The 27197-nt window shown below is 46.0% G+C and overlaps 2 protein-coding genes across 2 annotated transcripts; both read right to left on the reverse strand.

The window, feature by feature from the left end:
* Window positions 1–1495: 1495 nt before the first annotated feature.
* Window positions 1496–24026, reverse strand: LOC128750648 (netrin-1-like). Its single transcript, XM_053851019.1, has 7 exons — window positions 23920–24026; window positions 22819–23848; window positions 14944–15132; window positions 12303–12452; window positions 10457–10510; window positions 6958–7032; window positions 1496–3826 (listed from the first exon to the last, which is right to left on the reverse strand). Exons 2-7 carry the CDS (start codon window positions 23831–23833, stop codon window positions 3507–3509), a joined length of 1803 nt encoding a protein of 600 aa, XP_053706994.1. The 5' UTR covers window positions 23834–23848; window positions 23920–24026; the 3' UTR covers window positions 1496–3506.
* Window positions 24027–24907: 881 nt separating this feature from the next.
* Window positions 24908–26199, reverse strand: gh1 (growth hormone 1). Its single transcript, XM_053851171.1, has 6 exons — window positions 25962–26199; window positions 25774–25907; window positions 25586–25702; window positions 25375–25518; window positions 25123–25269; window positions 24908–25054 (listed from the first exon to the last, which is right to left on the reverse strand). Exons 1-6 carry the CDS (start codon window positions 25969–25971, stop codon window positions 24992–24994), a joined length of 615 nt encoding a protein of 204 aa, XP_053707146.1. The 5' UTR covers window positions 25972–26199; the 3' UTR covers window positions 24908–24991.
* Between the last annotated feature and the right edge of the window lie 998 nt (window positions 26200–27197).

Genomic DNA, 27197 nt, shown 5'->3' on the forward strand with positions numbered 1-27197 from the left:
GCGAAAATAAGGTTTAATATTTCATGGTAAATAATGTTTAAGATCAAACATGGAATTAACATCAAAAATGCACCACTGATTTTCAGTTTAACCTAAAAAACTGTCCCCTCGAGACGTCTTCCACACGTCCTCTGACTGTTGATGGAGAAACCTGGCTGCGAGGAAAGTTCCGACAATGACGTCATCTCTGGGTTTGTTCTTCCACTCTTGCCTCTGACGGGGAACAACAGGCCAGACCTGAGCTAAAAGACTGAGCCACAGTCTCCAGCTGTCATCGCTTCATTGGAACAAACCATTCGCGGCTTCCTGAAGTTCTGAACTCAAACGTTTGTCATTCGACGACGAAGCGGGAGCGGTGCAAACAGAATCCAAAAATACTCACCAGCTGACGGTGCTGAAGCAGGTGTGATGCGCAGCAGGTGATGAAGCAGAGTCAGGGGGGAAACCTGGAGTGGATTCTGGAGGAGCACCATTCTGCTTTAAAGTGATAAAACCTGCACCTTCAGTGGACGACATGGTCGTCAGTCCTCTCCTATTTACGCTGATGGAGAAAACAGCTCCGTGTCTTGGGTTTTGCATCTGGGTTTGAGGCTCTCCCGGGAGTCTCCTGTGATGACAGCTACCACAACATCTGGGGCTTGGATCAGCACCACAGTAGAACCCTGTCATGTTCGCTCATTCTCTGATTGTTAGCGACATTTATCGTGGTTTTGGGGTTTAATAAAAACACTTTGTTTTCCTTCTTTTCATTCTGGTTGTGTGTATCACTTAACGGCAACTGCTGCAAATTTGCTTCATGCTACACGAGGAATAACTATTAGGGGATTTAGTCCGGTTACTGATGATCATCTATGACACCATACCTCAGATATGCTAGTGTTCTATTCTATTAACATTTGGGTGTGACACTTAAAACAGCAGCATTTTTTCCGTGACTAGTTTTTGTAAGTTCAAGCCTTGTTTCTCATGTCGGCTTTTTGCAGAATATCTAGAATCCAGAGAAAATGTGTGTCAAACACAAACATCAAACAGCCGTTTCTGTACCTGATTTTGTACCCCAGTCCGAATTTGTATCCTGTAAAATATTTCTTTATAGATTTTCATTGCAATATTCAAGTTGTCTTCCGGTTTCAAAAGCTGCCGATCCACATGAATTATGTCTAATAGTGTACCATGTTCTATCGTGGTCCCATCAGGGTGCTGTCGTTGGAATCTGATCCCTCCATATTTTATTTTATTTTATTTATTAACAACATTTTATTTCAAAGCACTTTCCTGGTTGGTGGAACCCCCACTGACCGTGGCAATAAATTCTATTCTGATTCTGATTCGGACGTGGCAAAATGAAGCGTCACGGACAGTGATGGTGAAGCTAATATTCACTGTAGGTATGAGGTAGTTTTCCATGTCTTGCCAAAAGTTACACATTATGACACTGGCCACCCAGATTCAGGCGTCGTGCAGACAAAACAATCACAACTAAACCCGCCACTTTGAAGTCTTTATTTATTTCAGGAGAATTAATCATTGTTTCTATCCGGCTGATCAATAAAACACTCAGCGATACTTTTCACCACAGCCGTCTACACTTCAATACAAAAGTAAAACACAACAAAAGAAACAAAAAAAATCAAAACACAAAAAGCCACGTTTGATTTCCTGCGCCATTAAATATATTCCTTTGTGATAAACATCATATATTAGTATTACACAGGTCGACAAGAACACAGATCAACAATCGGAGATAGAGACGTCTGCTGCTGGGGTGGGAAGCAAATGAGCGGCTTTACAGTAAAAATGCACAGAGGTGTGGTGACCTCAGTCACGTGTTATTGTGCGTAAACATTCATGGATTCATAGAGCTCTACATTCTGGTTAAAGAGTTAATAATACTTGACTAGTAACAGTACCACGATGAAAAAGTTCTGTACACAAGCGGTGGCATCATCAGTCCACAGGGTCACGCTGCAGGAAGTCGCTCGTGGGAATACTTCAGTGTCATGATAGGTCACTTTCGGAATCCAACCTGCGAACACTTGAGAAGGCAACTCAAGTTGATCAAAAATCATAGCATTACGACCACCAAGCTGCTGAGGTCAGAGGTCAGCCCAAGTGTTTCAACCTCATGCCAAGTTGCTAATACATTGCTTTTGTTAGCTCTGAGTGGGAACAAAAGGGAAATACAGGCCAATAACAGTTTTCACTCGTGTTTCTTCATTTAGTTGTGCATTTCCCGTGGAGCCAGCAGGGAAGGGACACCCTGGACAGGTCTCCAGCCCCTCCCACTCGCACACAAAGGCGCACCTAATCACAAGCACAAGCCGTCTGTCAACATCTGTATGCTAGGACTCCACACAGGAAAGACCCAGGTTCGCACTGAGGCCATAGGTTGTTTCTCGACTCAATGTAAAATGTGTGTCCACGGCTCTCACCCCAAAAATCCACCACATGAAAAGTAAGAATCAAAATTACAGATATAAAGTAATTCAGGATGAAAAGAACACATTTTAAAAATATATATCAAAGTAGATATACTTGAAAAATGTAACATCAAAGAACACTTTGCGGCTAATATTTTTGGGAGCTTAATAGATTTGTTCACACGTCAATGTCGACAATGAAGTGTCTGCACTTGAAATGAACATATCTCATATGTTCCAAACTATCATTGGTCAAATAAGTGCACAGCTCGACTATTTTACATCTAGTTGATGTATCTACTGTGAATATATATAGTTTACGCTCACACTTAATGAATGCTGAGCTCGTATTTGGGATCCTTTTTTGTGTTTTCTCTTTCATAAAACAAGGTGTGACATAATAGTTTACTGATCTCTGAAAGTGGGACATTCATGACTGACTCAAAGATAACAATCTGAACCGAGATATACTTCTCAATACACAGCCTTGAATTAAACACGGGCATCGTGTGAAAATGGAGGTTTCACACACACATTTCCTTGACTGCTCATGTATAATAGAATAATAATTCATGTCAAATGTTGGAGCTTTGTTTGGAGAAAAGTAGTTGGGGCTGTTGTTTTCCTCATGAATGATCATTTATTGGCTATTCCCTGTAAACGTACACGTCATACAAAGACCCGGCCAATATTATATTCAGCGAGTTAGTTGTTAGTGAAGTGTTTCTCCGAGTGGATTCAGATCAGGAGACATCGTTCCTAAACAGTGAGGAAATAAAACCATTTCACACAGGTTTGTTCTGTTTCCAGGGCTCTTCTCCCTCCTGCTGGCTCAGGATGGAGAAACATGTTCAAATGTTGGCAGAAACATGGTGTGGAATCTTCGGTGCAAACTCCGCAATAGCACAAGATCAAAGAGAATCACTGTTGAATGAGCTTCCTTCAGGAATGTTCCCTAAAAAATCAAAACCCTAATCTCTCCATTGAGCAGCAGTCATTCCTCCTCCCAAGTCCTCCGACCTCATTCATCCAGTTTATACTCTGTTTGCATCCCGGTGAGGGCGTCACTTCACCGCCGCTTCTCTTTTAGCACTTGCCTCTCTTGTCGCGCTGCTGGAACTTCCGGAGGCGTCGGCCCCACAGATCCTTCCAGGGGATCAGCAGGCTTCCCTTGTCGGCCACGACGCCGCTTTGCCCCGGAGAGTCGTCGTCTGTTCCCAGCAGCAGGTACTTCTTCCCCGGCTTGATTTTGGGACATTTGCAGGCCACGTCCTTGGCCCGGACCCACAGCAGCTGGTCGCCGCGGCGGATTCGGTTCTCACCCTGCTTGTAGACGGAGATGATGTTGACGGTGAACTTCCACCACTCGCCCGCCTTGTCGCCCTTCAGAACGTGGACCTGGACCGCTGCGAGGAAGAGGCAATCCATTCACTCTTGCACTTGTTTGAGTTTGAGTCTGTTGTGTATAAACTGAGCTATATGTTTAAGCACAAGTTAGCGTGGTGCACTAGGCAACAACAGTACAAGCACATTTTGAGTGTTTTCTTCAGTGTTTTTTATCTTTCCGTTAATAAATACTCTTTTCTAAATACATTTTTACGAAAAACGAAACATTTCTATCCAGAAAAAGAAGAAAATATGCCCATGATGATGTCACGCAGTTCCCCCCACCACCCGAGTTTTTATTTTTCCATTGTTAAATACAGCTTCAGTACAACTTAAACATTTATAGCCAGAAAAAGATGATAAATGTGAATTAATCCAGTCTGGAAAATATGGCAGAGCACAGTTTTCCCCATATTTTTGTTTTTTCCAAGAATAAATAAATGAATTTTACTTCAAATGCAACGTTTGTACCCAGAAAACGATGACATCTGTGACTAAATATGACCTGAAAATATGCCTGAGCTGTCGCCTCTTGATGATGTCACGCCATGCATCTTTCATAGTCGCTAATACGGTAAAGTACAGTACAAGTTGATGGCTGTTACACCATACAAGTCTGATGTCACACAAGGCGTAAAACGACTCGTGGAGTGTGACAAAGACGACGCTTTGCAGACACACATTTTCCAACTTTTTCTCACATCAGTTGCCTGCGCAGACAGAATATTTGATCCCCAAATTCTGATGATTTAGCGGCTGCGATCGCAAGCAGATGAGGAGAGGAGTCTGACGAACGGCAGTGACACACAAACAGGGGCCAGCGAGGACGGGCGGCCATTCCGTGGCGCAGCAGAAAAGCCGGGGAGATTGTGTCCGAAACATGTTGCGTCTGGTTGGTCTGGGTCAGAGTCAGGACCTTCAAGCAAGCTCAACATGGTGGTGAGTGGTGGCGGGTAATGGACAAGCTAAGCTACGTAAAGCACCGCCGGAGAATTTGGCCAAAACAAACGCAGCAATCGGATGTTCACGTAAAGGAGAACTCACACTAGAGTCCAGCACACAGCCTTCCCTAAGAATGGAATTATTAAAGCCCAGGACCTGGCGTGGTGGCTCAGCTCAGTTTCATTCAAGAGAGGCTCGCCCCATTTATTGTGATCTGCCAAGAGTAAAGAGAAGTCGAGGAGTGGGCTATTTCAATGCCTGAGTCAATGCATGGTGTGAGCAAAATGCACACAATTTCGGAAGAAAGACGGTTTGTTGAGCCGAGTAGAGGGAGCTCTCACAGCCCTGCCATTCACAGCGGCCCTCTTCTTCATCAAGAGTGGGTTCTTGGGCGGGGGGGGGGGGGGAGCACTGTTTGTCTTCCCAGCCACACAGGAAAACTTTGAGAAGCATCGAAATCTCTTCCGACCTCGTGAGCCGTCCGGGTTCTGCTCCCAGAGCGCCGTCCAACTCGGCAGCGTGAGAATCGCGATCTGGCCTCTGGGCCGCTCATGATGGAGTATCCAGCATCAGAGTGTCACTGTCAGCGTCCCGTTCTTTCTCTCTCGAGTGTGTTCTCAGTCTGCATTTAAACACACACTTGGTCCGAGCTAAATGGAGCGCGGAGAAAGCGCTGAGCGCAGGTCAAGCTATCTATGGCAGAAGTGGTGAGACAGCAGGGAGAAAGGCAGCAGGAAGCGACGGGTGGGAGACGCACAAAAGTTGCCAGCCGCTTTTTCCCTCCGCAGCCAAACTTCCCGCTGGGTTTATCTTCTTAAGGCCGTGCGCTTGGGTTTGACACTGCACGCCACCAACAACGAGGGCTAATGAAATTAGGACTCACTTCATTAGAGCTCTGAGGCCGCTGTCTCCTGGTTATCATCGGAGAGAATGATCGCGGGCGAGCAGCGGGGGGCGGCCTGAGAAGCCGGGAGGCCCGGCTTTTGAGCGGCATCCCAGAACATCGGTAAACACGAGGCCCTTTGATTTATTGTCCTCCCGGTGGCAGCAAGTGCGGAGGAGGGCGTCAGGCCAGGATATAATCCCTTTGTGTCGGCAGTTTCCGTAGCTACGCGCGATGAAAAACAAAAATTGAATAAACAAAACATATTTCTTTCTCTCCGGGGTGGCGATCCGTCACCATCTGTCTAATTTACCACCTGTTTGTGCCCTGAGGAATGCACACAGCCATGTTTACACAGAGGGCCCCCCCAGGGGCCAGCAGCACGACTCACACATGGGGGGGTTGCGGACCCCTGAAGAATGGAGAGAGTCACCACAGCGCGATGAAACTGAGGCGACAGGCCTGAGAGATGAATTAAGGGGAAGCAGAAAGGAAAAAAGATGACAATAGTCCGTGGAAGTTTCCAGACCTCTCGCTGGGGAAAACAACAGGATGGCAAGTGCTGCCCATCTTTTGACCTAATGTTCACTGTTGGAATGCAGCGCTGGTGTCGGGAATGTCCACGCTTTTAAATGTGGATTTTCTTATCCTCCTTTTACTGGTGAATTATTTTAACTGCTGATCTGTTTCTTAAAATTGATAGATCAGCAATTGTTTTCCTTTAATTTCAATTTTTGAAGCGATGGACAATACCTGCCTTGGAACAGGGGAGTCAAAGCGGTCCTCAAAGGGCCGCAGGGGGTGCAGGCTTTTGTTCCAACCAAGCAAGAAGACACCTACTCACCAGTCAGGTGTCTGAAGACTGTGATCAGTTGATGGTCAGTCTGGTGCAGTTGGTTTCAGCTGACACCTGATTGGTTCGCCTGAAAACCCGCACCCACCCAGTTTGACACCCCTGCCTCAGAAGGTCCCGACTGGTGCAGTTACTGGATGACTTCCTGTTCTGCTGTTTCTCCAGACCACTGCCTGATCAACCACTGTTCACTTACAGGCTCGAGACATTGATTTCACATTGCCTGTCATTGAAGCATGGAACTGGATTGCAAACCAACTTCTTAAGTTCAGTCCATGACAGAGGCAAACTGCGTGTTAACTTAAATGCCTAAAAACATCTGTATTTTGGAACAGTGACTTCAAAAAGCAATTCAACTCGTGGACGTGCATCATCAGCATACCTCCACAGGTCAACCTGTCTTATTGGGATGGACCGGTCTGAGGCGCGGGAGCTCTTGACTGCCTGTCCACACATTCCCATGTAGCACTCACCGTAGTCTTTCTTGCAATACTTCTTCATGGTGATCTTCATCTTTCCCTTTGAAGCCTTACAGTGGGATTCACAGTCTGGGGGAGAAATGAAGAGAAAAAAGAACCTTGAAGGTTGTCCTCATTTTCAGTTGCTTTTTGTGTAAAAGCAATGAGAAATTGCCTTCTAATAGCTGTTCAAATTCAAAGATCATAGACCAGAGAGTGACACCTACTGGGCCCTGGAGCGGTCCATCACACCTCATGTCTTGCAACATGGAAAATGCACTGCAAAATTGTGACGTTAAAAGGTTGTTTTGCGGCATGTGACAGTGAGATCCACACACGCTGACCGTCCCCCTTTGGTCAGTGTTGTTCACGCTCCAGGGCCAGGCAGGGGTCACCTCTCAGGGTCAGGGGAGCAAATTAGCCGCTGAGCGACTGAAAATGAGTGAGGCCAGTGAAATGGTCAGGAGAGCCCCCCCACCACCCTTGTCCAGAAAACTAGCTTCATATTAGCGTCCCCCACTTGAAATTGAAATCATTTGTTCTCTCCACTTTCCACCTACGGACATAAATTGGAAGCAGATCATCTCCTGAGCTGTTCCTACCACTTGTATCTCAGAGGGGCGGGGGGAGGATGTTGGGGTGGGAAAGCTTGGCTGCGCAGTCTGAAGAGAAAAGCGGCGGCAGTAGGGTGGGTGGAGGGGGGCCTTTCAGCCCGTCTGAATATGGACAAACTTCATTATTTCTTCCGCCCCTCTGTCCAGTCTTCCTCTTTCTTCTCCATTATACTCGGTGTGAATGAGGTTGCCAGGGTAATGATGGAGGAAGAAAAAAACGCCTCTCTCCTCCCTCTTAAAAAAAAAAGGTTTGCAATGTGGATGGAATTCATGTATGTGGAGAAGCTGTTGGAACGTTTGCTGGCGTGAAAAAAAAAGAGAGGAAATCCCAAAGTAAATGAATTTGACGAGTCCATATCAAACATGGCTGATTTCCATGTCAATGAGAGGATGAGAGCCACCACAGCCCTCGCTGGTCTGCGGGGGCCTTCATCGTACCTCCCTTTGATAGTTGACGTTCTCCATTAGCCCCTTAGCGTGTTCGCTGCGCCGCTAAGGCCATTACCCCCGCAGCACTCATTAAGGTCCCATCTCCTGCTGGGGGGATAAACACACCCTTTGTGTGTCTGCGCAATGGCTCCACGTTCTTTCGGCGGGGTCTCCAGGGACCACACGACTGCTAATTTGGAGGGATGTGCCCGTGCACCGAGTCTGACATGAGCCCAAACTCCACACGGCCGGCCCCAGCAATTACCAGGAAGTACAATAGGATGGCCGATATATTGGCCGATATCACCTTTGTCACCTAACATCTGTATGTGTTGTTAGCATCCTTTCCTCTGACAATTAATCGCTAAATGCTGTGACATTTATTGGTGCAATCGATGATATCATCATCAAACTGTGCCAAACTGTAAAACAAGTAACAGGATAACTTGCTTAAATAACTGGATACGGCGCAAAACTCAGTGTACGTCTGGACGCGCACCATGTTGCAAGTGTTTTGGCTCACGTTTAGCAGGTCTGACAGAGCCCAGTTTGTATTTTTGATGAGGATATCAGCCCAAGTAATGGGCTAAGTAAGGGGTCTGTCTATATCTGTACACTTTTGCTTCCTTTGTGTGCACTTTTCAGTCATCAGTGTAGCAGGCCAGAGGTCAGAGCAAAATTCTTCTTATTATTTTAGAATCCTTTTTCATTCTTTTAGTGAGTAATGGACATTTTAACAGTATTGTTTTGTCTCTCAGGCTCCAAAAAGAATGTCAGGAATTAAGGGGGTTAGCATGTCCAAGATCCAAACAAAGTCCATTGATTCAAACACTACAAGTTATAAGCCGAGGACCAGAGGCATTCCAATAACTGGTGTCAATACGTTTAGGAGAGTAGAAAGTCACGCTAAACTTGTGGCATGGCAGCTTGCTCTTGCTCCTTCTGTAAAATCATTCAGCCAGTGAGGGGCACACCCCACAAATGAACACCAGCGTCCGGCGCCTTAGCCGTGGCACATCGTCTAATGTCAGCGCTCAGCGTGGAGACCCTTGTCGGAGCAAACGCACAAAAGGGTTGAGGCAGCGCAGCCAGCCTTGATTGAAATACAAACTGGTGCAAATGAAGCATGTAATCAGATTAGGGCCGAAACCCCAGGGAGGCCGCGGTGCCGGCTTCCAGCGCTGGCAACGAGGCCTCGGGGAGCTGTGGAATAATATCTGGACTTTACATCAGACCTGGCTGCCGTGTGTTTATGTGAGAAGTGAGACTATTGCGACACACGCTTTTTAATTTAAAGCATTTCACTGCTTTTATACATGAAGGGAGACAAGATGTTGCTGCTGCAAATCCCGAAGATACGTGTTTTTGTGTCTTTTATACACATCTGTGCAGACAGATTCTGCGCGAGCAGTTTGCTAAGCATCACATCACGACACCAGCACAGCCTGTTCTTATCAGTGACCACGGCTAAAATGCATGTTAACAGTTTAACCTTAATAGCTCTTAGGTTTAAGGAAATGGCATTAACAGTTTTGCTAGTAAATTCGGGGCTGAACGAGACGCCAATCTCAAGCAAAGCTTTTCTGCCTGAATATTTTACAATGATATTGATAACTTGTTTTCCAAATTCCTGTTTGGTCTCTCAGTAGTTCTGAGCAGCCATTGGTTTTTCAGTGGCTCCACCGTGGGGTAAAGAAAACCCCAAAATGTATTCAGAAACTAGCGAGCTATGGGCTTTTCACACTGCGGGTTCTGTCTCGGGTGGGTCTGAGTCCGATTCGCCCCCTGCTGCGCAGCCTCCACCTCTGCGCCTCAGGCATGTCCTTTATTTCCTGCTCAGCTGGGGGCGATCCGCGGCCAAAACCCGACTAGCTTGTGTTCACATCTTGGACTTCTGAGCCGAAAGAGCTTTGTCTCGAAACAGAACCCGTAGTGTGAAAACGCCCTAAGCTGGGTTTGAGAATCCTGTCGAAGGATAGCTTCAGCAAAGTTGTTAGCGTTAGCGTGATAGTTCAATGTAAGGACTCAAGAGGTCACAGCGCCACCTCTCATCATGGAGGACTCACAAATTAAATATTTTTAAAACGAACAGCAGTCTGCATTATTGAAGAGTAAAAATAGAGTAAAAAAAAACTTTTTTGCGGCATCACTTCACAAGCGGCTTTCACAGGCTCCCCCTACACTATGGGCACTGGAGTTAAATTCTTTTTTTTTTTCCAGAAGTCAAGGATGCAATGGAAGAATCTGATGAATAGAAAAGAGACTGAGAAAGACAGGGGGAAAAAAGGAGGAAAAGGGATGAGCTTTGACAGCCAGAGGGCAGCGGCGCCAAGACAAACAGACAGTGAGACAAGCGGATGGTGAATAGGTGCCGCAACTCAAGGAGGACCGACTGACTCACAAGCAAGGAGAAAAAAAAGGCTGACTTTTAGAGGTGAAAGATGGGATTGTGAGACAGCAGGTTCACTCACCTGATGGCTCCTCGTAGCTGCTGTACGTGGACGTGGGCGAAGCCACTGGGATCTCTGTCGGGAAACATTCAATATGAACTCAACCTCAAGAATATTTGATGCATACAAGCAAGAACAGATTTATTATTTTGCCCCACTGAGTTTCCTGTCCTTCTGCGAGTTTTCCTCACCTTCTGCGGAAGTTAGCATTGAGAAAGCCACAAAATTGAAAAAGCCTTACTAAAGCTAAAAGACAACATTTGACTAAATAAGGAACATAACCAAATGAAAGAAACCCTGGCCCAACAAGGTGCAACGTTTATAGATTCTATAGACACCAGGAAACAGTAAACATGTTCCAGACATTATTCTTATCTCAGGCCAGCAGCTTGTGATAGCAACAGCAGCTACTGGTGACGCGGCTCAGGTTCAACGCGACGCTGGCGTTTATTGCCGAGGGACTGGAATCTGCAGGCGGCAGATACAGCCAATAAACACCAGCCATCATTCCCTCCGACTCATTTTGGGAATTTATAGCGAGACGGACTGTTAACAGCGTCGAAGGCACACAAGGCCATGTTAGGCGAGCAGTAATGGTCTGTTTATCCAGGCCCAGGTTCAAACGTCAGATATCCATCCCATATAATGGAACAGGGTGTGAAAAAACAACGAGCGCACCGACTGAAGTAAATCAGCGCAACCGTGTCAGCGTGTCCTTTTGGAGTTCTCTCTGCGGATTTATTTCCGCAGCACCAACCTGGTTCAGCATGCAGATACTTTTGTTCCAGCACATTATGCAATAACTAGAGAGAAAAGTGCAAAGACAGGAACGAGATTCCATTCAGCAGCTACAATATCCAGCAGCTTACGATAGCCGATATCTGTTAGCAGTATTTGGCTGCAAACTCTCTTCTGCCGCTATGCTGGTTCTGATAACACAAATGGAAAGATTTTGTGACAAAAACAAAGTCGCCTTCTGTCTAGATAAAAAAGAGAAAACGCAACAGGAAGTAGACGTATTCACTCAAAGAATCGCAAATTTGTTTTGGAGTGCATATTTAATAAGACATTGCTATTATCTGGACATGACAATTGTGGCAAACATTTCCAACCACAACGTAACATTATTATTACTACAAAGTCAAATGTTGTTTCATAATAAATATATTTTCGTTTCAGCACAGAGAGCTGCAACTCAACACAAGAGTGTCCAACTGGACGAATATCCATATCAATATTTGAATTTTCTCACCTTGAATCCTTGAAAATATCCAGCTAATATATTGAGGTTGTGTTCACACGCTGACCGCTAGCTGGGATGCATGCTCAGTCAATGTATGGCTTAAAGGAGTTCTTTAACTTTATAACAGCCACAGCATTCATAAGTTCATAAGCCATATTCAACCGGGGTCCGAGCGATCAGCCACTCTATTTATTGGAAATGAAAACCACAACGGAGATTTAAAGTAAGAGTAGTTGGACTACTAGGTATTTTTTTCCACTCCACTATTCATCACACAGCCATTTTAATAAAGCAGGAATGTTTAAGACACAAAAGAAATGACACTGTGAGCCTTCAGAGGTTTGTTTGAAGAGTCGTCAGTCGCTAATAAATTCCCTGCAACGTTCCACTCTAACAAGTGGAAAAATGATTCTGCAAAACTTGGCAACGCGCAGTAATGGAGGTTCTAATTACAAAATCACAGAAAACCCAGGTGCGCCAGACATCTTGTAATATCTTACGCTAGAAATGATTAGATTAGCTGGGTTCTTGAAAACTGAAAGCCAGTCGTTGGCTTTTCTTCCTCCGTGATCACACAAGTGGAATATCATTGTTTCGGGTCTTAGACGGGGGATCACAACTCACTGATGCAGGGGGCGATGGGGGAGCGGCTCTGCTGGTATCCTTTAGCGCAACGGTTGCAGGTGATTCCCGTCACTCCATCCTTGCAGGGACACTGGCCTGTCGTCTGGTTACATGTCTTCCCTGCTGCTCCGACTGGATGGCAGTCGCACGCTGGAAAACCACAACAGGAATTTACGCACATAGAAATCAAAAAAATATAAGGCAAACAATGACAGTTCACTCCAGTTTGACTCGCAACAATGAAGCAAATCACAAATGACAGCCGATTTTTACTCAAAACGTGACGACTGGCATGACTGCTGCTCTGTTTCCGAGCACCTCACTTTATCAAGGTTGACGTGTTTCATACTCTGAAGAGCAGCGTAAGGGCTCAGACCTCCGGAGAAATCAGTCAGACCAGGGCATTACGCCAGCTTGAAAGCCTCAATCATATCACCAGGCTTTCCAGGTAATGATCCTGAGATTCATTATGCCGGCTCTCCGGGCCACGCACCAGAACAAACAAGTTGATCTACGATGCAATCCGGGCCGACGGAACACCGCTTCAGTCAAGAGTTCGGAGGCAGAATGGCTATATGTCCTTAAGCTGCTTAGGGGAGGCTTTTGTGTCGTCCGCGCCCATCAGACGGACCGTACAGATTAACTTTCCAATGTAAAGCTTTTTTGGCAGCGAGCTTATGGCAAACACTGCTGTGAATAATGCTCGCCATTACTGGATGAGTGGAAGGCACTTCAAAGTCTGTGTAAGCTGCGAGGATCGCACGTTCACTGTGAGAAATGTGTGTGTGTGTGTGTGTGTGTGTGTGTGTGCGCAGTGCCAAACGTTAACCATAAAGTCTGCGTTTGAAGTGGAGGCCCGACCTTATTAGCCCTGTGTGTGTGTGTGTGTGTGTGTGTGGTGCGTAAAAAAGTTCTCGAAAAATGTGTTAAACGTTCTTATAAAGATTTTCAAGTGGGTAAAAGCTTCCAATTGTTCCAGGGCAACACAATAAAATATGTCCCAGCCTCCCTCCTCTGCTCGCACCAGAGCTTGTTGCCGCACGCCTGAGCTCAGTATTACTTCGTACCACAGTAAAATGTTGTTTCACAAAGCTCGCAGTTCTCAGCCTCAAACTGCAACTACTTGGTTTTACGCCAGCAGTATTTCATAGTTGAAACATAGCACCGTTAGCTGCTGGTCGCGAGTTTAGCTACATTAGCTTTGGGGCTAGCAAACTAGCTAAACCCCGAAAGAATTGCAGCATTGCAAGAAGCGACCTCTGCCCTGGGAAAACCAGAGAAGCAGTCATGTCTGTGCCGAGCTTGCGCCTTTGTGCATGTACCATGGAAATGACTTCTGTGAAAATGTATTTTATCAGTGTACCATAAGTGTCTTAATATCTAACGTGTAATTTAATCAAATAGCCTAGCTAACCTTCCTCGCTGTCCTTAGTGCGATCGTCCTCCATCTGAGAGTTTGGTGCGTCGGTGGCACATTGATGCTTCAACAGCAGAATATGATTCAGAAACCTCACCAGCTGCAATTTTATCGATCCTCTCAACTCCAACTTGACTGGCACCGCAGCAATCAACAAACTCAATCTTGTTTTAGCGGCACAGACCTGTTGTGAGTGCTCAGACTGACTTCCATTCATTCTATTTTGCACAAAAATATAGCCCTACTATGACCAAAAAGAGCGCGAACAGAACAAGCCAATTTAATTGCTACATTGTTTTTGGAGCTCTGGGAATCTACCACCTGCTGTCTGCTAGAGCTTTATTTTTACAATAAATCTTGGGGAATAATAATGGCTGAATCTGTATCACTTGTCGGACCAAAAAAATCAGAAGCTTGTGAGCATGGTGGTGAAAAAATGTATGAAAATACATAGCATATTTTCACATTCATCTAAAAGGCATCCCTCTTTTTAAGGGTTCCTCCTGCCCTGCTGACTGAAGAGTAATTCATTCAAGTGTCGGGGGTTTCAGTGGCGCTCAATGAGTTGTGGGCCGGCTTGATCTGGGAAATTAAGCAGCAGGCATTTGTGCATCGCTCTGGAGATGTTAGATGCGGACGGCCGGGGCAGGTGGAGGGGAGCGTCTGCTCCAACAAGAGCACAGGAGTTGCGGTCGGATGGTCGCAACAATAAATACAGATTTCGTGGCCGATGTTTTGTTTCGGTCGCGTGACTAGCAAAGCTCAAATCAGTTGTTTGGGTTTGATCCCAGAACACGGCGCTCTGGAGAGGTTCAGCAGAGATACATCACACCACACCACACACTAACCTGCTCCATCCACCCGCACTTACTGCGCCCCAGAATGTGCGAAACTCTATTTAGACTGGCCTGTGAAACAATGCTGCAGGGAACCATTTATCACTTTTATTTTGGCGGGATGGACAATCCATTAGTCTGCTCCTGTCAAGCGCACAGTGAAACACAGCGCCCGAGTGTGTTTGACACAGTTTTCCATCGTCTGATAACATTTTTTTTTTTTTATCCCCTGGAAAACATAGACGCTGAAACAAATTCAGAGATTTGAATTTTTGACCTGGGAGCGAAATCTTTTATGTTTTAGATTGCTGGGGTTCCAGTGCTGCCTCCTGCCTTGGCAATGCCACAGTGACAAGTGTTAAAGTGAGGACAGACAAAAGTGAATAACCTTTGCATGCTCTCCGATGTGAGATGGACTTGGTCATGTCTCGGTAGTAGCCTTCTTTGCAGTAGTGGCAGTGGCGCCCCGCGGTGTTGTGCCGACAGTTGAGGCAGACGCCGCCGCTCCTCCTGCCGGACAGTTTGTAGAGCTCCATGTTGAAGCGGCAGCGGCGAGCGTGGAGGTTGCAGTGGCAGGCTGAAGCAAAGAGAAGAAGCGCTAAGTGACATTCTTCTTCTTGACATTCTTACACCATTTATTCACTCATATTGTTGTTTTTTCAGGTCATTCTCAATCAGGTTTTGCAAGTGTGGGCATATTTTGCCAGCAATCTCGGCATCGGCGCGGTACTAACGCAAGACAGACCGCCAGATTCACACCTGCCGCGAGAGATCACAGCCGGCAGGTGGTGGGCTTCACACACACACAAGCACGCACACACGCATAGGTGTTTGGCAGCTGTCACAGGCTTATCTCACACACTTCCGCAGCCGCGGCTGAGTGAACACACACTCGCCCTCCCTCCTCACGTTCCCTGTCACCGTTTCCTCCTTTCCTTTTCCAGATGTTATCTCCACTCTAGGAAAGTGCGAGGGAAACACGTACAGGAGCGCGACTCATGAATCTGATCCGGAATACTTGCAGAGTGCTGGTACTAAAGTAGTAGTCAGAAAAATGGATTCAGGTAAAATTAAAAAATATAATAAATGAAATACTAGCTTATAGAAAGAAAAGAAAAATTATATATAGAGTTACATTTTTATCATTTCAAAAATGGTCTGGACCCCGCTGACGTCAATGAGCATGCATGAGCTAGCGCTGTTTCGCTAGCCTTGCTAGCTTAGTGCTATTGATAAGAAACAATCTCATTGTCAATGAAGCAAGAGACAATATGGCTCTCTGTCGGGGGACAATGAGTTAGCTTAGCAAAATGAACAAACAACAAATACATTATTTTAGATTTTAAACAACATCCTGTGCTAAAAGCTACATGTCAAAGAACAAGACTCATTTATGAATGGGAGTAAATTGGAGTGAAAAGTGCGATTGACGATGACAGTTGAATTAAAACTGTGACAGGTCATTTGTCAACAAACCATTTTAGCTGTGTCTAAGCTATGCTAATCCAGACTTCCTGCTGTTGCTGTAGTGGCAGTGTAGTGTAGTGGGGGATCTGAGGAGTGGTGGGGAGGCTGCTCTGTGGAGTGTGTCACTCCGCTGGCACCTTTAACATTCCCAGCCCACTGGCTTTAGAGCGCCACTGGGGCTTGGTGCTCAACCACAGCAGGTGGTCCCCGCGCGACCCTGTACAGCTGACCGCAACAATGGAGCAACCACAAACAAGAGCATGGGGAAACAAAAATAAATAAAGGTTTTGCCATAGATGACCTTAGGAAGCCAAAATGAAAATAAAACCACAGTTTCCTTCAGTCGCTGCTAGTAGCAATACATCTTCTCTGCCGTCTAATTTCATCCCTGCTCAACAGCCTGCTTCAAGGTTGCTAATCCAACTGCATATGTTTGAGGACCATCCAGCTGAGTCTTGCTGAAACCGGTGCTAAGTGTACTTATGGGATGGAAATTATTCAGCCCACAGGACCCAGATGAGAGCACTCGTCCAAGAACATGTACGTGATGTCACGAGCGGTGAGCAGAACACACATGAATGATGTCAACAGTGGAGGTGTGATCTTGTCGGGAAAGAATCCGGCCATAAGTGGAACTCCTGTCGTTGTTTTTCCGGGGCCAATTACCTTCTCAGTGTTATAATCCTGCACTCGAATCCAGTTCTCCTTCGTCTGAGCCGAAGACGGGCGGACACTATAGCCGCCCACACGCACACCTCGTCCTCTTGAAGTAGACTAACTGAATCCCGCCAGCATATGGAGCTTAGAAAACCCTTGCATAACACACATCAAGTGTCTGTGGGGGATGTTTGGACAGCATGTCTGTAGAAGTGGCTTCATACTTTCTACAATCACGGATTTATTCCAGCTGCTTTGGTTTCACCGTCAGTTGAAGGCAGCAGAGACAACTCACGTTTGAGCAAGACACTGTGTTCGGGAAGTCAGAGGATGAATAATAACACCTTCAATGGTTGGCTCCTCTTGCAGTCACAGGTTGGATGAGGTCAGTAAAATAATAGACTCGAAATAAAATGAAGCAAGCTGAAGGACAAATTAACAAGAAAAAAAGTATGGTTAAGCTAAGATAGCTCGCTAGCAAGCTAAATGAACATCTCCAGAATAAATCTAGAGGCGGAGATGATGCTCCATCAGGTGAGTGAAACCTCTGATGATGCTTTTAAAGGTCGTTCATTTGAAACTGAAGCCACTGACCCACGCTGCCGCCACGGCTCTTTCAAGGCTGGACTCTGCAGCAATGACCGGCAGGAGGCCCTCAACGCTTCCCAGGACGGCCGCTATTACGTTATTAGGCAGCTGCGCTGCTTCCTGAGAAACATGAAGACCGATCACTCAGGTCACCTTTCACCTGTGCCCCAAGTCCTGATAAGAGATGAAAAGCAAAACGGAGGCCTAATGAATTGAGTCGTCTGTCTGAGCAAAGGGTATCTCAAGTCATCTGGCTCTTCCACTTCAGCCAGGCTTAAACATGTTCCGCTTGGACTGCAGCTCAGTGTGAGAACATTTGAAGAGATTAAAGACTGTAAATCGATGGCTCTGAACACGACAGTATGGACTCACTGGCCACTACATTAGCCATACCTGTTGTCAGGAGTGGCAGAGGAGATTATCAAAGAACAGGAAACGTTGGTTGTTGCGCAGATGACAACATCTTTGGAGTAGAATGGGCAGGTTATTTAGCAACAGCCCTGCAGTAGAAGACCACACCAGCTCCAAACTGATTCTCACAAGGGCCACAATTCAAATGAAGACGACAGCAAGAGGTGTGTAGGAAGGTTTCGTGTGTTGCTAGCACAGTAGCCTTTTTGTTTTCATTTCAACAAAAGGTGTCGCTGAAGATTTGGTGTTGATAGTTCTAAAAAGCTCCACAGCAGCTTGAGAATGGCTTTGTGGTTCTGGCTCTGTGTGGACAAATGGCCTGGCCAAAACAGAATATGATCGAGTTTCATCTGCGTGCGGACAGTGCCTCTGTGTGTTTTTAAGAATAACAGCGACAGAATTTCTCACTCATTCACAGCTATGAAGCCAAAAAAAAAGTTTGTTTAGGAAGCAGCACTTCATCCAGTCAGTGATGTGCTCTTCATGGGAAGCCTGACCTTTGACCCCTCCATGGAATCTCCCTGTGGTTCTTCGAGAGCGATGAACAGTCTGGTTCCTCTGAGATGACCTTCACTCCTGGTCACTTCAGACCATCAAGAACCCATTTCTCCTGGTTAGCGCTCATATGTGCTCCTGCCTCTCTGTGTGGGAACCCGTCTCTCCGCAAGGGTGATGTCATGGAGGCGTTCCCTTTCTCTTTCGGCTCTGTGATCTCTGGTGGAGATCAGTTAGCTGAGCCATCAGGCCGCTCTCGCCTTTGTGTAAGCAACCGCTCGTAAAGTGCTCTGTTGCCGGGAGATTGGAGTTTGCCACCCAAGCGAACACTGCAGGTGGCTCCTCCACCTTTTCACTGCGGCGTGACATCAGCTTCCAATTAGACAAAGTCATTTCAGATTAGCGGCTTTGTTTTGTCGGCGTCATAAACTGCAGGCTTTAATTAGCAGGTTATGCTAATTCTCCCGACTCATTGCTTTGACAGTTTTATTATGTTGAGCATGAACCGGACACTTTTACTGGAGCTGTGGGAAGAGTGTGTGAAAACAAGACTGTAACATTGTGTTCCAGCAGTAATGAGCAACGTTCATCAGAAGCAGAAGTTTCCTCATGAGAAAGCGTGGTCCCCAAACACAGCTGTGGAAGACAGACTGGGACGAAAGAGTGGAGCAAAAATGTATTGACAGTTTTGCATGTAAACCAAAAGAATGATGTGAAAAAACAAAAAACTGATTTATTTTCCCATAAAAAGGGGAATAATCAGTGGAAATGATCACATGAAGCACCACATTTTTTGGGATATAAAATTTCAAAAAGGCTTTTAAAAAAATTCATAAAAATATGGCACCCAAATGTGGACAAAGCACGGCTTAGGGGCCACACGTCACCCTCTGTTCCCAGGTTGTGGCCCTCTTCAGGCCAGTGTCAAAATTGTTTTTTTTTTTTTAAATCATTTTTGTGTATTTATTCAGCATGCAGATTTCCATATGTTTGTTTAGTGCATATTATTTAGCAATATAATGCTTTTTGGATTTCTTGTCCCTCATTGTTATCATTTCATTTTTATTTAGCACGATATATATATATATATATCTAATAAAATGGGCACCAATGTATAAATCATTTAAAAATGAGGTTGATAAACGAATTTATATGATGATGAGGATCTGGTAAAACTAGAAAGCAGTGTGCAACATAGTGGGGAAAAATGTTCAGGATACAATTATATTGAGCAAATACAATAAAAAAACCCCAATATATTTATACAAGAAAAGTGATGGCAAAAGAAGTCTCGTGTTAAAGCTCTACAAGTGAATTCTCACTCGTGAATAATGGCCGCTGCAGTGCTGGAGGCCGTCCAAAGGGGACGGAACTGGGCGTGTTTCTTCTTCCATTACCGTGAAAAAGCTAGTCAGGAACTTTTGTTGCGTGTCGCCCATTTATCCTGTCGCTCTTTATGCTCGGTTTGTAACTCGAGCTTTCGAAGCACAGCAACAGCAGACACACAGAAAAACAAGTGTTGTCGCGGCGTTGCGATGGCTCAAGCTCGAGACACGCAGCTCAAAGGCATTTCAGGTTGTGCGTTGTTGCAGCAGCTGTGTGTGCTTTCGTGAATGAGCTGGAGAGAGTCCAGACGACAGAAGGTGTGACCGCAGCGCGGCCCGTTTCCTTCCTCCGGCTTGTTTCCTCCAGATTACGGCAAAGGTCATTAGCTCAAGTGCACATTGTCCTTTCATCTTAGCACTGAATTGGTTTCGCTGGATCGGTTTTGAGAGGCGCTCAAGTTAAGTCCAGTTTTTGTGTTGTGATATCTTCCCGCGTTATTGGTCCTCTTATGAATTATTAAGCGCTAAAATGGCCGGACTTGAACCAGAGACAGTGAGAGAGAATGTGGCCCCCGGAGTCACCAGGTCCTGTGAGACAGGAGGTCAGTTGCTCATCTTAAATCAAATCCATCTTTGTTTCGACAAGTTTATTGTTCCTCTCGGGGGCAGTGAATAAGGAGCCCGCGAGATAGCATCAAGGTGAGCGAAGCCCTCAGCAACCGGCACCACGCTACGCTTCATTCCTCGTGACGAGGAAACGCCTTGTTTCCCGATCGAAGGAAAAAATGTGTGCAATTTTGTTCATGGAAACTAAAGGTTTTTCTGCTCAACGTTGTCCCGGTTGCTAAGAAACGTAGCACTGAGCTGCGGCGGAAAAGGCTGAGCTCTTCCTGATACATCTGGCCACCTCTGCAGGAAACTGCGCCGCTGTCATGGAATATGAAACTGAGTCTCGCTGCCTTGACAGTTGAAGACATGCGCTACGAAATATTAACTTGAATAAATACATAAAGTGCACTTAAAATCAACTTCATTCTCCGTTCAAGTGCAATTGAAATGTTCATTATTCTTTGATATTTTAGTTTTCTGTTCTAAAGTCTAAAGAAATCATGCTAAAGCTAAAAAAAACGCTCAGTGTATTTAATACTTAAATTAAAACCAAAAAAAATGCTTGAATGTGGAAATGAAACAGCACATAATCGTAAAGACACAAAGATCTTTAAGTTGTTCAAACTGTAAAAAAAGTGTTTAAAAAAACTGTAAGAATTGATTCAATAATACTGTGTAGAGTAGAATTTGCCTTTGACTTCATTTTTATCGATTGTATTTTGGAATATTTTATTAATTTTGCCGCACATGAAAAACCTCCTCGCGGTTTGAGTCACATGACGAGTGATCCATAAGGTATGTCTATACTTTAACTCTGATGTTAGCGTTGGTTCGAGAGTCTTTCTTCAGCATCAACTCACTCGCCAGTCAAAGCCTGCCGTCCATTCCTGAGCAGCGACTCGCTCACATGTCTTGAATTATGAGCTCCACAAATCAGACTCCGCCAAATACGCGGCTTTTGCCCAGAGGACATCAGTTTGAATCAGAATTTGGTCGCAATCCACAGAAGCGCATCTCTTTGTTTTATGAGTTGATGTCACGTCATCTGATGGAAGACACTCCCGAGGCCACGGGGTTTGTTGAAGGACATTTTTGGGAATCATATTTTTAACTCAATATTCACTCCATTTCACTGATTCTGTTCAGCCTCAACAGGACAGCATAACAGAGAAGCATAACTCGATGAGTAAGTGAGAAGCAAAAACGTCACCTTCGTGGAGAGGACAAAACATGAATTTCACTGTGCGTCTTACTGAAAGAAACGTACAGTTTAAGCCTTTAGGCCGCGCGTCCTGGCCTGCTCATGCTTTGTTGAGGTACCTCTCGCTCCCTCCTGGTTTTCTTTGAACTTCCTCTGGCCCAATTTGAATGTTCCGCTGTTCCCTGGAGCTTCACTCACCATCCAACTATCTCTGCGTAAAAGCAACAAAGCTGCTCTACACCTGTTGATGAATCACAGCGTCATCTTTTTCCCATCACCTCAGCTCTTCCTTCCATCTTCTCTTGTTTGTGTTTTTGCGTTACTACGACTCTCCCCGTACAAGCCTGCTTTGATTATCATGGTTTTGAGGTCAGGTTTGCTTAGACTATTTGTTTAGCATCCAAAGGTTTGGGAGGGTGGGGTGAGCAAACGCCAAACAAGAGAGAGATTTGTTTTCAATTGCATATTTTCTCTTGCAGTCAAACAAATAAATAGAAAATGAAGTCAACTCAGTAGATCTGACAATCGTCTTGTGGACAGGAAATGGTGCAAAGTTAACTTGATAGTGATCTGAATTCACTTCTTCCTGTATTGCAGTATTGAACCTTGAGAATCTCAAACAAGACATTCATGGACTCCTCCTCCCTTTGGTAAGGTCATCCAAAAGCGTTTGAATACTTTCCATTCATAGATGCTATGAAGCACATCTGCGTCACGATCCATTGTCCAATCACTGCAGCTGCTTAAATCGCTTCCCCATACTCTGTCGTCCTCCAGAACAACATGGACGCCCTCAGCAGAGTCAGCGAGACGACAGCCTGACTCTAGGTGTCACTGTGTCGGAGAGTCCTGACTCCCCAAAACCACTGCCTCAGTTACAGAAGATGAGAACTAGGGGTCAAGGAGTGTTGAAGGAAGTTCGATAATGCAGAGGATTTTTTTTCTTTTTTGTTAAAATATATTCACATAAGTATATTGTCCTTTCCTTTCTTCTGCTTACAAACGTAATCACCACAGTTTCCCGATTCAGGAGCCAGAAAATATCGAGTAAAATAAAGAATGTAACTTTAGCGGAACATTCACCAGCTTTCCAAATATTTTGTAAGGATCAGGTTTCCACGCTCAGGCTCTCAACAGATCACCAATTCCTTTCAGGAGAGGAGAGAGATATTTGAAACTTCTTTTGCTTCAAACAAATTATTTTTTTATGTAGTTGCAGTGCATCGTCAAATAAGGTTAATTATTCGATTTTAAATATATAATAATAATAATACATATAAAATAATATGATGAATATTCTGAGTTACAAAGAGAAATATTACACTTATTGATTGTTAAAGTGTTGATAACTAGTAAGAGTATTTCAAGTATTTCATTAGACAATCTGACCGACCGGATTAAATTATTATGATTATTATTATTAGAAATATTCACGATTAAAAGTTAAAAAAAAAAAAAAAAAAACATGTCGGAAAGGGTGCTTCAGAAGGAATTGAAAATTGCTCCTCACCCACGCACTCGTTGGCCTCTCTGGCCGTGGCTCGCTGCCACGGACGGTCGTAGTGGAAGGGCTTGCAGCGGTCGCACTCCGGTCCTGCGGTGTTGTGCTTGCACTCGCACACCAGGTTGCCCTCGCGGTCCTTGACGCACTTGGACGCGTGTCCGTTGCACTTGCAGCGGCCGCCCACCTGCAGGTCGGACACCGCGTAGAAGTAGGAGTCCCGGGCCAGCTCCGAGTCGTCCTCGTTCTCGTCCCCGAAGGTGTGGAGCCGGCTGAAGATCACCTTGATGTCCGTGGCGGTGACCCAGTCCTGCAGCACCGGGGAGTTGTCGAAGTCGTGCGCGGAGGGTCGCCCGTCCAGGGTGCTGAAAGCGATGAGCCCCCCGCTGAGCGGACGCATGTCGGTGTGGGAGTCGGTGCACACCGCCTCCTGCTCGTTCTGCTTGGTGATCGCCGCCTTGTTCTGCCGGTTGTACATCTTCTTGCACTGCGTGGAGTAGAACTGGAAGGGGACCCAGGACTTGCCGTAGTCCATGGACTTGTAGATGGCCATGGACTCGGGTCGCGGGGAGCAGAACTGCAGGCTCACGTACGTGACCTCGAACTTCTTCCCCAGCGACAGGGTGAGCGTGAGGTTCTGCGGGTGCTGGAGGTAGCTCTCGGACTGCCAGCAGGTGAGGTTGTGCGGGTTGTTGAGGTCGGTCAGGTACGCGGGCGGGTGCGCTTTTTTGGGGTCAGCGGAGTCGCACGAGTGACAGTCCCGCGTCCGCTCCTCGCCCTTCTCCGACAGCACGCAGTAGCGGGTCGCGGGGGTTCCGCAGGTGCTGGACACGCGCACGTCCTTCCCGAAGGCTGAGTTGACGAAGTCCGGGATGCACCTCCGCGGGTTCCCGTTCTCATCGTAGCAGGGGTCTGGGGGGGACGACTGGGCGGCGAACATGCTCAGCCCGTGGCCCCCGAACACCCGCCGGGTCAGAGCAGACGCGGTCAGCACCGCGAGCCAAACCTCCAGAACCACGCGCATTGCAATCACCTGCACCTGAAGACACAACGCAAGTGAGTCGGTCGGTGCTCCAAATGAGCCTCGGAGGACCGTTACACGTCGCTTACCGCCACAGCAGAAAGTCTTCTTCTCAGGGAAGCTGCAAGATGATCATGAGAAAGTTTGAGATGGAGGCTCCGTGTCCCCGTCACACCTCAGTCTGCGCCTGCCCCAGTCCCCTCTCGCTTCTAATAAGGGTCCAGGGTCCACTCGCTCACGCAGGGGCCCCGAGCAGCGACAGTCGGGCAGCACTGACCTCTAGCGGTGGAGCGGCAGTACTGCAACCTCTGAAATCACTCCTTCCACGAACAGGAAGGACGAGCGCCGCTCGCGCTACGGAGGCCTGGAAGTGACATGCACGAGTTGCTCTTTTGGCAGTCACTTGCACGACTTTCTTTCTTTTTTTTTTTTTTTTTTTTTTTATACCGAGATAACAGCGCATGCGTCACTGCCTCTCTGGCAAAGCATTTTGCAAACATCCTCCTGTAACCACTGTGTCTCCCATGGCTTCCTGTCCGTCGGTCACCGTAGTCAGTCACTGTCTGCAAGTCAGAACGTTGATCAAGTGCCTTCTCCTCACACATGCGGCTAAGCTATACATTTTGGAAAATACGTTAACGTGACATCATTTGTATCGCCAGATATACACAAATAGATATATACAAATAGTCGGAGCAGGTTTTCATGCGGGTTGAGTCCCGCCAAGTAAAGAACAAAAATAATAAAGAAGAAAATGAAAAAAAAAAAAAAACCACAACATCAAGAGTAATAATAACAGCAATAATAATAACAAAGTGAAAAAAAAATCTATGGATTAATATACACGAATAAAAAATGTAAAAAAACTAAATTAAACTACAATAAAATACAAAAAACGAAATAAACTAAAACAAACTAAAATAAAATATTCTGTTCAGCAGCTGCTTGAGTGCAGCAAAATTTGAACTTCCATACTTCCATACTTTCTTTCACGTCCTGAATTGATTTGTTCAACGTTTTTGGCTGGTGAGTCCCAAGCGCCAGGCATATAAACACACACACACACACCAAAGGATGCTCAAAGGTTTATTCGGTTGAAATGAAATCTTCAATGAAGAAAGTAAGGCTGAATGCGCCACACAGCCAGGTGAGTGGGCAGGGCTACAACGTGCAGTTGGCCTCCAGATAAAGTCGACATTTGCTCATGTTCAGGTAGGTCTCCACCTGCGACACACACACACACACACACATCATCAGTCGTGTCGTCGGTGACGCCGCTGAGGCAGTCCTACCTTGTGCATGTCCTTTTTGAAGCAGGCCAGCAGCTTGTACGTCCTCCTCAGCGACTCTTCATGGCCCAGATTTTGGTAATAGTTCACATAAGGGGCCAGGTGTGGAAGTGAGGTCTCCCCAAAACTGTCTGCATCTTCCTGATTGGACTGAAGGGACAGACACAGAGCACATGCAGGTTGCATTCAGAAAACGAAACCAAACAAGGGTGAGTCGGGAAGGTCTTTGTTTGTGCGAGTGAGAAGTGACGTCACCCGGATCAACATGTGGATTCCTGTCTTCAGCTCTGACAGCTTGGGTGAGAGCTGGATTCTCAGGGCCACAGCTGGAGTCAGGGAGCGACTGGGGAACTCCCATGACTCCACCAGCTGATAGGAAACCGACAGCAGCTTCAGGACCTGCAGGAGAAGGACGGAGAAATGGCACACAGCTTCACGGTGAGCAGTGGTCATGTGATGCACTCACAGGGCTGCGTTGTGCTTCATGTTTGTCGGTGGGGCTGATGAAGTAGTCTGAGTTGCAGAAGTCTTGCGGGAAGATTTTGCTGAGCTGACGCTGTTCTTCCATCTGAAGAGAGCTCTCCTGTCACACACATACAAACATGACACGCCGTCGGAGACGTTGCTGAGCTAGCGACTGGCGTGTGCTCTCACAAAAGCCGAGAAGAGGTTCTGGGCCAGCTGGTGGAGGTGTTGCGCTCGGCTCACAGCGATGGTGAAAAGCCGCTGACCTTCAGGGAGCGGCTGCGAGGACACGCCCAGACAGATGAGGGGCAGCAGGACGAACACTGCGAGGGGAAGAATAATGAGTGCCAACCTTGGGTAAACACAAAGTGCCTCACCTGAAAACATGGCTGCACGTGGCTAATTCAGGCTCTTCAGCGGTGCCAATGGCTTCACATAGCCCGGTCGAGCCGGGTCCGTGCTCTTATAAGAAGCGGGCTGGTTACTGAATTCATGAGGAGAAGCACCAAACATCCAAACAAAGACGCTGATGCCGACTGAACATGAATAAGTCAGTCACCATCGCTGGAGTTCTGAAGGGAACACCATCTGGACTTGGACCCGCAGCAGAATATTCACAAGTTCACCGTCGTGTCGGTGCAGAGGATGAATTTATCCAGTGTTCCATGACACTGATCCACAAGCTCCGGAGCACCCAACCGTCCCAGACATGAAAACACCATCCGATCATGGGATGTTTTCCCGGAGAAAATATGCATTTAAACCAGCTGCTGTGGCAAAGTCACACGAGCGCTTTCTCTTTGCTTATGATCATCATTAATAAAGTATTTAACTCTTAAAAATATACAATAGAGATGGATGGATGTTCCTTCATAAAAATGCCAATAAAGTTGTGTACTTTTCAACTGGAACTGAAAGATAACAGGGTGTTTATTCTGTTGAGATTAAATCATATCTATATCCGTCAATCATTAATACGTTGCAGGAACGGAAATATCTCAAGTACAGTTGAGTACTTCTCACCTTCATCATCATCGAGTCATTTTACTCCCAGTCAGTGAGTTCAGACTTAGGCGTCTACATGCTGAACTGAGAGGCGTCAAAACTCACTTTGTGGTTTTCCATGCTACATGCTAACAATAACGGGATTAAACAACGCTACTGTTCTGCTTTTGAAATCCATCCGTGCAGGCGATACTTCGACCATACCATTACTGGACTGCGGTCGTAGTAGATGTAGAAGTAGAAGTAGCAGTTTATTTCAATCCCACATCAAACAAACAGCAACTCTTCCACCTCAACTTGTTGCACTGTCTTGACGACAATGCGCAAGTGATGTCATCAGCCTGTGACAGATGTTCTGTTTTCCTTTACACTATTATTTTGGAGTCTATAGAAGTGCTACACACTGAGTGAAAATGATTTGACGTCAGTGATTTGAAGATTCATTGAACAAAGAGAAGAGATTTAAAAGACAAAACCAGCAACGCTACGTAGCGTAGCGTCATGAGAAGGTGCCAGTCCTGAAACAGGCCTGGACTGTGGGGTCTCGGTCTCAAGACACCATTTTCCCACTGCTGGTCTTGTCTCTGGATCACTGTGCTGTCTTTTGA

Source organism: Synchiropus splendidus, chromosome 19, assembly GCF_027744825.2.
Source record: "Synchiropus splendidus isolate RoL2022-P1 chromosome 19, RoL_Sspl_1.0, whole genome shotgun sequence".
NCBI classification, from domain to species: Eukaryota; Metazoa; Chordata; class Actinopteri; order Syngnathiformes; family Callionymidae; genus Synchiropus; species Synchiropus splendidus.

Excerpts from the sequence above, each read along its gene's own strand:
- gh1 (XM_053851171.1), bottom strand. Across the intron at positions 25,703-25,773 it reads AGAACCTCTTCTCGGCTTTT|GAGAGCTCTCTTCAGATGGA; the intron begins GTGAGAGCACAC and ends TGTGTGTGACAG. Across the intron at positions 25,519-25,585 it reads ATGAAGCACAACGCAGCCCT|GTCCTGAAGCTGCTGTCGGT; the intron begins GTGAGTGCATCA and ends CTTCTCCTGCAG.
- LOC128750648 (XM_053851019.1), bottom strand. The coding sequence starts at position 23,833 with ATGCGCGTGGTTCTGGAGGTTTGGCTCGCGGTGCTGACCGCGTCTGCT. Across the intron at positions 12,453-14,943 it reads ACATCGGAGAGCATGCAAAG|CGTGCGACTGCCATCCAGTC; the intron begins GTTATTCACTTT and ends GTGGTTTTCCAG. Across the intron at positions 7,033-10,456 it reads CAGCTACGAGGAGCCATCAG|ACTGTGAATCCCACTGTAAG; the intron begins GTGAGTGAACCT and ends TTTCTCCCCCAG.